The sequence below is a fragment of the Filicampus tigris genome, chromosome 17, assembly GCF_054856515.1.
Source record: "Filicampus tigris isolate MCC_2025a chromosome 17, RoL_Ftig_1.0, whole genome shotgun sequence".
NCBI classification, from domain to species: domain Eukaryota; kingdom Metazoa; phylum Chordata; class Actinopteri; order Syngnathiformes; family Syngnathidae; genus Filicampus; species Filicampus tigris.
This window is the reverse complement of record NC_141233.1, coordinates 9,848,551-9,859,511: the sequence shown is the minus strand read 5'-3', so window position 1 is coordinate 9,859,511 and position 10,961 is coordinate 9,848,551. Positions and strand designations below refer to the sequence as shown.

Sequence of the window (10,961 nt, the reverse complement as noted above, 5' to 3'; positions counted from 1 at the left end):
CAGAAATCCGGGGGGGTGGGGGTGAGGTGATAGTTCCCCCCTTGTGCGATTTTCACTACAGTAACAAAGCAATGTTCAATTTTCAAACTACCATGACATGATGTTGCTGTCCTTGAAAACTGAGGTAAATTAAAGCAGTTTATACAGAAATGCAGAGATTACAGGGTGTCATACAGAGCATTGTAACAAAATAGGCACTTACCCGGTTAAAGAATCCTTCTTCAAGGCAAACAACTGCAAGCTATGTTGTTTCCCAACTGTGACTCCAGATTATATGGTGTGTGAGTGTGTACTTGGATGACAGCGTGAGACACCAGTGAAGCAGAAAGGGAGATAAAGAGGAACCTACACACATACTGTCTGCAAACTTTATACTGGACATCAATCAATCATTATCATATTATATATTTTTTGAAATATATAGAACTTAATCATTTAGTTATATATACTTAAATATAGGTCAATTGTCAACATATATGTCACATAAAATGTTTTCAAAACATTAAATTAAAATGTATCGCACTTAAAAGTCAAATACAAAAAAAAAGTTTAAGACACTTGAAAAATATGCAGTTTTAACATTTAATTCAATGATTCATTCACGTACCACTAGAGGGAGCTAACACAAAGCTAGCTAGCAGTCAGACTGTATATAAACACTGTTATACATGTATATACAAATATATTTAAAATAAAAACCTCCTCCAGAATGTATTACAAATGTTTATTTTTTTATATTCAAAATACATGAGAACCTGCTGCAGTAAAAAAAAAAAAAAAAAAATCATTTCATGACAATAGCAATAAAAGCTAACCTAGAGTTACAACGCTAACACTAATGGAGCTAAAGCGTTGAATAGGAATTAGCGTGCACCATTACAAACATGAGTTGACTTAAATCAGACCATTTATCACTTATTTAGTTTTCTGTACGTTGATGTCATTTAATGCATGATCTCCCCAGGAATCGATACGTTGATTATTATTTTTTTAAATTAAACCAGATGTGGTGTTTTGGGCATTTTCTTTGGCTTTTTTTGTTAGTACTGCACACCATATTTCCTCAGAAAATTGGCCGAGTGCGTTTATTTCGACACGTATATTCGTCAACTCCAATTCACCCATTTACTGCCACTGGCGAAAAGGTTGTCGCCCAGCTTGTTGATCCACGTAAATGGTGGCGTTGCATTGCTTTGGATTTCAGATCAGCACAGCTTTTGCGTAGAAGATGAAGATTAGGCGGTTAATATCGGCTTTTCAAGTTGATTATTAGGGAGAGAAATGCATCTTGAAAAAGTTGTTAATATATCAATGAGGCAGTCATTGAAATAAAGATGTCTTTCGCACCATTGTTTAAGTGCAGCCTAATGACAAGTGCGGTTTGGCAGAACCAAGGGTGTTGGTTCCCTACTTGTCGCCACAATCGGAGCAGAGGATGTCCCGGCCCTTAGCTATGAAGGGCTTGTTAGCTAGACTGAGGGAGCACCGCTTACAGTTGAAGCAGTATTCGTGCCAGGAGCCTCCGTCGTAGCTCACCACATTCACCCCTTTGCCAAAACCTGAGAGAAGAGGAAAACCGTCACAAAAAAACTCAATTTTACCACGTGTATAATTGACCCTCAATATAATTCAAATGATGTTTTTTCTGAAAAATTTCAACTAAAAAAAAAAAAAAGGTTCCCCCAAAAAATCTGTGCATGCCAAACCACAAATATGCCTGGGTCCACTGTATACACAACAGAGACAGTCACAGCTGCTCAATTAGCTGCAGTAATATTAGTTATCTTTCGCAGAGGATAAAGAATATATGCCTCTGAGTATTGTTATATTGCAAGTCGACATGTTTCTGTTCAAAAATCTGTTTCTTAAAAGGTTATAATGCCACAACATCTATGCTAGTTTCATTAGCCCATCAATCGGGTTTTACATTGTGTGTTAGTATTAAGCTAGCAGACTTTTGTCAGACAAAGGGTTGTGGTGTTTGTTAAATACAAAACACGTAATTCTTTGTTTTATGTTTAATTTTCCCAGTACACTTAACCTTGGAGTGGCAATAAATAGCATCCAGCAACCTTTTTGCTCACAACTCAAGACAAATAAAAGTCCAAATGATGATCTATAAACTCAGGCTGGGTCACACTGTATTTACTTTTTGTGACACTTTTGTAGTGTGCTGTATTAGGTTATTATCATTAAAGAAAAACTAATAAAACAACTACAATTGAATTAAAAAAAAAACTTTTACAATGAAATAAAAAAAAAGAGTGCTTAAAAATGATAACTAACTGAAAGTAATTATTACAACTATAAAAATTGAAACAATTATAGCAAATCGTTTTGATCCATGCCAATTAATTTAATACATGGGCGTTTGTTTGAGGGCATGTGATTGCTTTCAAATGTATTCATAAAACTAATGCTAATACGAAATCATAAAAACAATAGCTTTAAGAACTCATCAAAACTAACTGAATTCAAAAAACAAATTTCAAAATGAAATACAAAGTTACTATAATGAAGAATCCAAAACTTTTCTACCCTGGTGCCGTGATGAGATTTTTCTTCATGTTGCTGCTGTCAAATATGTGCCTGTGCTGAATTAACGTGAGCAAACACTGATTTGTTTAACACATTCAAATATGAGTAGAGGCAAAAAAAAACAAAGGAACCTGTGATGGCCATTTGGCAGCCGCTGCATTTCTTAGCCACGGTGCTCTTGTAACAGTCCACGCAGAAAACCTGGTCCTGGTGGGTGGTGAAACTGGACCCGGCCAGAGTCTTGGAGCAGGAGCTGCACACGAAACAGTGGCCGTGCCAAGGCTGCCCCTGGTAGTTGACTCCTCCGGACACGATCGGCTACAGAGGAATCAAGGTATGGTCAGTTTTGATTGCCACTTCTTCCGTTTTCGTTAAATTACCTTTTTGCAGGAGACGCAGATCTTGGCAAACTTGTTGTCGTAGCAGGGGCTGCAGTAGACGTCGCTTCCTTTGGCGATGAAGCTCTGCGATGCCACCGGTCGCTTGCAGTGGCAGCAGGTGAAACACTCGTCGTGGAAGGAGTTGCCTTTGTACTCCACACTCTCCGTGCCTGGAGATGATGACGACACACAGGTCATAGATTCATATACGAATGTAGAGCAACGGTGATTCTCAAAGTGTGATACGCATACCTACCTAGCAATACGCAAAAGAATCACTGAATTAAATGTTCTGTACAAAATGTAAGAGGGCCTTTAACTTTATTAATCCAGTGCAGTACATTAGCATGTATTTTTTAAAGTTATTTAGTGGTAATAATGCATACTGTCCTCTTATTGGATGATGATGAACATTTAAGGCCGCATCTGATTGGTCAAAGTCAGATAAAAGTATACAATTCCATAAAGCGTTAATATATCACATCTCTTTGCAATACGCATATTGCAACGTGCCATTATCACGATGACAATGTTTTTGCGATATATTGTGCGGCCATAGTTGCAACTCAGCCACATGCAGTACAGTACATCAAATGCTAACAGTTAGCCCTGATAGCCCATAAAGTCAACGACATTGACGTTGTGTCGTGCTTAGGCAGACAATTGAAGCAAAGAAATGTGGCAAAAACTGTTCTATATTCTAAACTTTCTATTCTATTAGGTCACTACTGCGTGTTTTTCATGAAGTGCAATGGGGGAAGATGATACACGTCATCTGCACTTGTGTTGATTCTTACCAGCGAGTATGGGTTTATAGCAAGCGTGGCAGCGTGGAGCCTCTTCTCTGGAGCAGCACTTGCCGCACAGGATGCGCTCATCCTTGGTGGTGAACGGCTCCTTGGCCAGAGGCTTGTAGCACTTTGCGCATCGGAAGCAGTCCTCGTGCCAGTAGCGGCCCTTGTGGCTCAGCTCCTGATGAGAGCCAGCGTCACATCCAGGTGCCAAATAATACTGCGTGAATACGCGCGTGTGTAGACACCTTGGATTCCACAGAGATGGGTCGGTGGCACTCGGCGCAGCTGTTGGCGCAGAACTTGGTGTGGCAGCGCACGCAGGTAGGCCGGCCCTCGTTGCGCACGAACCTCCTGCCGCCGAGGTCCTCGCGACAGTAGAAACACTGCACGATGGTTGACATTTTTTTTTTTTTTTTTATCTCTGAAGCGACAAAAAAAAAAACTTCAGTCAGATCAGGATTTCAGTCACGTTGTTGACTTTACGAGTACATTACATTAAAGCAGTACTGGGCAGGAAATCGACCTTAATAAAGTTTTTTCACAACTCTTTTAATGATACATTGTTTTACAAGTAGATGAATGGAACTTTTGTCATGCCTTGGGGGAGGGGCGGGGGATCTGTGTCGTTTTTACTGGCACTGAGCAACTTTGGGGAGGATGCAAGCAACCCTGGCACATACAAAAAATACAAATGTCCTGAATTGCTTTACGGGATACTCACTTCCTCCTTTCGCTATAAGGTCGTAAGTCGATTCGAACGTCTAAGCACTATTACTGGTGTCATGGCAGAAGCCCCAAAACAAGCAAGAAAAACAACTAAGTATTGTTTGAACAAAATTTGATTCATTACCTCATCGCTATTCATCTTTCACACAGTCACTGGAAATAGAATAGCAATTCAGTCCAACTTGCTGGCCAGTGAGAGTGCAGGATTCCACCACACAACGCGCTGGCGCGCATGGCAAATGTGGTTGACTTTTGCCAAAACACTACCGCTTTTGTCCACATGGCGCCGCCATAATCAACAAAAAATGACATGACACTGTTGCTTTAATAGGTTCCCTATAGTGCTTTAGGATGGAGGGATGGATGTCAAAAAAGGAGGCAAGGAGCTGTATTTGGCAACTTAATTTTGTAGTACTAAATAATAAATACAGAAGAAATTTTATTTTTTGTATTTATAGTCAGTTATAGGCCAAGAAATCCTGTTTTATAAATGAAATCAAAATGGACGTCACACACCAAACAATAAGGCAATAGTTGAAACGTGCTTTCAAGGTATATTAAAGTATAACATTTTAAAAAAGGAAAAGACAAATCTTTCTTTTACATCCATCCATTCCATCCATTACCCAAGCCACTTAAGAACAACCTTTGATGTAAATACTATATTTGAATGGACATATATAACACTGGTTAAGACTACAATGGTCAAGATTTTGCAGAAATCTAAAAAACATATCTTGAGTAACGTCATCAAGCTCCACTTGAGGTCAAAACACAGAAGTTTGCACCCAACATGAGTGTGACGACACAAAAAATAATAATAATAATAATAACAATAATAATAATGAGCAACACTGAGTTCTTACAAGTAAGTCAACAATTTAAATGGAATGTTGTTGGGTGTGTCTGGTCAGCCGGAAACACTGTCCGGATAAAAAGAGGGTGTGGAATTGAATGAAGCATGCTTCCAACAAGGTCATTCTAAGTGTACGAACAGTGTACTGGAATGCTGTGCGCTTATTTTAACTTTCTGGCCAGTGCTCCAATTTATACTCCAAAGTAAATGACATGATTCTCAGTCACTCTAGTTGTACAATATACCAGCTGCAACCAACAGAGGGCAGTGTGCATCCCATACCTTAACTTTATTTAACATTATTAAATATTACGAAGGCCAAGGCGCGCACAGTAAAAACAGCAGTACTTATTTTTTTGTGAATAAATGTTTACATTTATTTGAATATATTACTATTTTGTTAATTATTTTCTTGCTATTCTTTTAGGTTACTGTATATTTAAGGTTGAGATTTGGTTGTGAATAAATACTACGTTTGGAAATTAATGGTTAATTGTGTTTGATTTCAAGATCAATCAAGATAATCTTGATTATTCTTTTTTTTTCCATAATCGCCCAGCCCTAGGAAGACACGTTAAAAATGCCTTCACTCACATACCGCCCACATCAGGTTCCCGCCGACTGATTGTCAAGAATTCTCCTCAAGGGCAGCAACATGTGAGAGTGTACATGGATATTCGTCAATACACTATTTGATCACACAGAAGGGTGAACGCATGAAGGAATGCCTGCTATGGCACATGTGGTCAGATCTGGACTGCAGACTCACTCACACTAATGCACACGTAAAATTGCACTCATGCTGACAACACAAAGCCACTCCAGAGAAAACAAAACCCACAAACCTCGTGGCTTCAGCTGCGTGCCAGCACAGACTCAGACGGAGGTGTTCCTTTTTTTCACAAATAATATGATGAAAACACTATAAAAGCATTTCATCATCCCTTGTTTTTTTTTTTTGCAGTGATTCTAAAGGTGATTTACGACAAATACGAGACATCAAAGTACTTTAACTTAGCTGACCCTAAGAGAACAACAATAACCGCGCCACACATGCACTTTTTGCTGTTAGACCCAGAAACACCCGGGACCTGCATTCAACAGACGTAAAATAGTGTTTAGTCCACTCAAAATGCCTCTTTGTACAGGTCTGTTAGTTCCAGAATTGGCCAAAATTCATTCAACAACAACAACAACAGACAGAGACTAGTCAAGTGTTTCCATCTTGCACAGCTCTCTCGTCATAGATAAACAGACAGTAGACTAGAGCAGGCAAAAAAGCGTGTCAATGTGGCAGCCATGTTGGCAGGGGAGAGAGTCCCTTCAACTGAAATGGAGCACAGACGTTAGCTTAGCATCCACTGTCGACTTGTGGTTTAAAAGGAGCCTGCTATATCTATCTTGTATTCAAAACTATGGCTGTTGTTTTTACCAATTAGTATTTAATGTATTCTTTATCTTTGTGTACGATTTCTGAAGAATGTCAAAGACCTGGGAACTCTGTCTAATTTTGAAATAAATTTGCGCAGCATGACTTCTTAAAACTTGGCCATTTGGTTACAAAATAAACTTCCTGCTTTTGGACCTTCTACCTGTTGTTTTATTTCCCCACTAAACTGAGCAGAGAGCAAATCAACAGCAATCACTGGCCGCAGCCACACAGGTTCATGTAATAACAATAGCGCCACCAGCACAATAAGACACTTATCTGATGGGAACCATTCACTAACAGGAAGCCAACCGGGAATTCCACGCATGTCGGAGGGAAAAATAAATCACGTTTAGGTGACGTAATCTGACATGTCTCAACTTTTTCCCTCCGGTTTTTGTCTAATAGACCTTGTTTTAAGAGTAGATAGCTATCATTATCATGCACAGCTAAGTGCTAATAAAAAAAAAAAAACTCCAAGTGAGTGTGCCAACATGTGTGGTCCTGGCTTGTATTAAGGAGGAGTAAAGCGTGTTAAGAAAAGAAAATGATTTGGCTGACTGTTCTGTATTTTCCTATTTGGGCATGTGATGGTTCTGAGTATTGATACAGGATGCATCTGTCCGTCCAACAACAGTGCCTGTCCTCACACAGCACAACGACATCAAATTCACACCCACCCTGAGCCATCTGACACCGTACGGATTTTTCACATTTGTCTGCACGACATCTGCGTCGGGCCCGGCATGTTGGCATGAGCTTATCGGCCAAGAATGCGCTGGAACACACTGAAACAGGAAGTCTCCATCGCGAGAGGGTTGGCACGGTAAATGCGCGCACACAGAAACGGCGTTACGAATAGAATTTGGATCATATTATTAAAAATGACTACAGTATTGCAGCAAAAGGAGGGCTTTGATGTTCATGCATTCGAGGGGCGGACTTCTTGACACCTTTTTAACAATTACACAAGTCAACAGCAATTTTTAACAAGAGAAGGCATTTTGCGTCCCTAAATGTATTTTTGACACTGATTTAAAAAAAATGTCAACTTTTTTCTAGCATATCAGGTTTTTGAAATATTTTCATGTTTTGCTTTCAAGTTTGCGCAATATGGATTTCACCATGAGTTGTAATTATAGCTATGACGTTTCAGAAGACAATTCCACCTGTTACCGAACCTAATTCTTCGGTCATTAATATTACTAAATACATTACATGTATAGTGTAAGTATTTCATAGATGATGGAGAAATGTTTGCTATCCGACAAACTGCACATTAGCACTGGTACTAGTATGTGGTATCGGTTAATTTTTGCCAGTGAATCAATATACTCCGCAACCCTACTTTCTACTCTTACAAAACTAACAACAACTCACACTATTTAATAAGAGTTATTTTCCATAAACTGTTATATTTGACTCCAGTGAGACAAAGTCCAGCAAGTGGAATAATGCAGAAAGGAAAGAAGGCAACATAGCGGCAAAGACTTTACCAGCTGCCTATTACCAATTTCCTTTCGTGGTACTATCCGTGACATTCTCAGTGTGTGCATGCCAGCCACCCTTCAAAGCCTCAGCGACACCACAAAGGCATCACAACAACATGACTGACTGCGTGCAACTTTCATTACTGTCTTGAGGGATTCTGAACTGCGCAAACTAAATCGACATAAATCTCAGTGTCCCAGTCCAAAAGCTACACACTAAAAACACTGCCGCCAAACAAAAAGCCGCACAGAGAAAAACAAAACTTTCCCTTTAAGCAGCAGATGATTTAAGCGTAAAAGCAGAAAGCTGGATGCGCTCTCGCGTTCAAGAGAAAGTCCTGGAGGGGACGTTGGAGAGGGCTGCAGAACAACTTGAGTGATCCAAGGCAACGATTTTTACAGTTTGTGCAAAAGCTTGTCTTTGATTACCTGAAGGATGTTTGATTTTTGGAGTGCTGTCTGAAAGCAACATTGGAACAGTTATCTTGAGTTGCATGGTGGGAGTGAACATCACAGCAAGCAGCAGTGTGAACAATTAATCCCAAATCAGGCAATTGCTTCAAGCTGTTTATTGCCACTCCCAGTTGAAGTCATTTGTAAAACTCGACATAAAATAAAGAATGAAACGTTGTGTAATCAACACAACTTTGCCAAAAGTCCGCTAGCTTAATGCTAAAACACAAGCAATCGATAGTGTGGATGTTAGAAAAAAAAAAAAATAGGAACACAAATGGGGTACACCCTGAACTGCCATGTGTCATCTTCCTGTACAGAGTGGCGGGGAGGTACTGGAGCCTCTCCCAGCTGATTTGGGGTGAAAGGCGGACTACACCCTGAACTGGTCGCCAGCCAGTCACAGGGCACACACAGAAGAACAACCGTTCACACTCACAGTCACACCTAAGGACAATTTAGAGTGTTCAATTAACCTACCAAGCATGCTTTTGGAATGTGGGAGGAAACCAGAGGAAACCCATCTACTTTACAATGTCAATTAAAATTCGATTAATTGTTCGTCCCTATTTAAATTTGAAATTTGGGGGATTAAGTCACAGAAAAACGCAAATGTTTTTTATAAGTTCCCCGGAGGCTGAATTTCACAAATTAATTCTGCACACTTTGTGTTTATGGTAGCTTGGGCCTATAGACATGGTGGCCAAAAGTTGTATTTTTGGATATCATTATAGGACTATAATGAACTTTGCTTTTTTTTTTTAATGCGGCTATTCTTGGAAATTTCTTTAAAAGTGCTGAAAATGTTCTTGACCTTGACCTTGTGCCATCATCACGACCACCAACACTTTACAATAAAAGTCCATTAAAATGTAACACACTCATTTACATTCGCTGGCGTGGAGCAGCGCATGACGCGTGAAGCCTAAGAAAGTGGATAAAGTTTTACAAGGCTGTGATGTAGTTTACTGTGCTGTGCTTTAACCTTTCTAACAGGCACCAGCCCTGGGGCACAAAGTATGCTTCTCCACACTGCAAGCCATTCATGTTTAGGCTATTATAAGGGACATGACCGCAAGCTGTGGAAGATTCATTCACTCATCTCGAGAAAGTTATTTTTGATGCCTTTTTAATTTTCATCATTTGCAAGGTTATTATGGATTACAACAAGTCTCGCCAAAAGTTACCTTCTGTCCTGTGCAGAATAATAAACTGCTGTACAGGAATGTTAATTGACCTTTGTGAGCATTTTCTTGGCCTCAACACTTCGATCAGTGAATGGGGAGAAGAGGAAACTTGCTAACTGGAAACAGATTGCATGGCTTCCAAAAGTCACACACGCACACACGCACTTGCAGAATTACTTACAGAGACAACGCCCCATGCAACTTTGATTCCCCTTTGAATTTTGGAGATTTTTGCAAGGCAAGCCTGTAAAAAAAAATGATAATAATAAATCACAAAATGCGTGAAAATGACATCATCGTCATTATCAGAGAGCGCATTATTTCCACATAATGTATATGTGGCGATTGCTCTAACTGTATTAAATGTCACACATCAAATACAGTAAATGGCACACACGAGTACGTTTCATGAGACGCGTATGCAAAGTAGCACACATTTTCCTGACAAAACACACAGTGAGTTAAGTCAAGTTTAGACACGAACATGTGTTTTCTGGTCCTCCAGTTTACCGGATTCAAGGTGGAGTCGCGTGGCCGCGGATGCGCGTATCGCCGCGGGTGTCGAGGAGCTGAGGGTCTCCGTCTTAACTTCGCACCTCCGGCTTCTCCGTAAACACGTTCGCTGGCGTCGTCTGCTAGACATAAACAACCAAGCCAAGAGCGGATGTTTGGTGTCAAGCTTCAAAATAAAATCAAATTAGGACTTCCTTCAACATACATTTCAAAATATTAAAAATAAAAAGTTACAAGTTACTTGTTAAAAAAAAGGTAGTTAGCAATGTAGTTTAGGTATCATAAAGTTACGCAATTACTTCCAAATGCTTTTGCATTACTCCAATACTAACTAATAAATTAAGTAGCATTTTTTTCTGGTCTGATAAACGTTTAATTCATTACTGATCATTTCTGTGCGTGCACAAGGAGGTTTTCAGTTTGTTAGCAGGTTAAGAACAAGTTCAAATGAGAAAATATTGATGAATCACTGATTTATGCATCAAATGTTCATATGCACGAACATTTAAGCACACGTTTGTGCGTACTCACCTTTTGAGAATAAGGTGCATTCCGAATTTCCAACAAATTCGGAACTCCATTTTAAACAGAGGAC

General features: G+C 39.6%; 1 protein-coding gene across 3 annotated transcripts; it reads right to left on the bottom strand.

The window, feature by feature from the left end:
* Window positions 1-546: 546 nt before the first annotated feature.
* LOC147133304 (four and a half LIM domains protein 1-like) lies at window positions 547-10,483 on the bottom strand. Of its 3 annotated transcripts, none has more exons than XM_086013290.1 (7): window positions 10,338-10,483; window positions 10,035-10,097; window positions 3,958-4,131; window positions 3,716-3,890; window positions 2,919-3,088; window positions 2,670-2,856; window positions 547-1,559 (listed from the first exon to the last, which is right to left on the bottom strand). In XM_086013290.1, the coding sequence occupies exons 3-7, from the start codon at window positions 4,111-4,113 to the stop codon at window positions 1,408-1,410; spliced, it is 840 nt and encodes a 279-aa protein (XP_085869416.1). In that variant the 5' UTR covers window positions 4,114-4,131; window positions 10,035-10,097; window positions 10,338-10,483; the 3' UTR covers window positions 547-1,407. The 3 variants fall into 3 exon arrangements, with proteins under 3 accessions (XP_085869416.1, XP_085869415.1, XP_085869417.1); XM_086013289.1 differs by having other exon boundaries at window positions 10,364-10,483; XM_086013291.1 differs by lacking the exons at window positions 10,035-10,097; window positions 10,338-10,483 and adding an exon at window positions 4,563-4,673 and having other exon boundaries at window positions 3,958-4,133.
* Between the last annotated feature and the right edge of the window lie 478 nt (window positions 10,484-10,961).

What these genes read in the sequence shown, in the direction of transcription:
- LOC147133304 (XM_086013290.1), bottom strand. Translation starts at nt 4,113, where the DNA reads ATGTCAACCATCGTGCAGTGTTTCTACTGTCGCGAGGACCTCGGCGGC. An exon ending in CCATCTCTGTGGAATCCAAG is followed by an intron (nt 3,891 to 3,957) that starts GTGTCTACACAC and finishes GGCTCTCATCAG; the next exon opens with GAGCTGAGCCACAAGGGCCG. An exon ending in CTATAAACCCATACTCGCTG is followed by an intron (nt 3,089 to 3,715) that starts GTAAGAATCAAC and finishes CATCATCTCCAG; the next exon opens with GCACGGAGAGTGTGGAGTAC.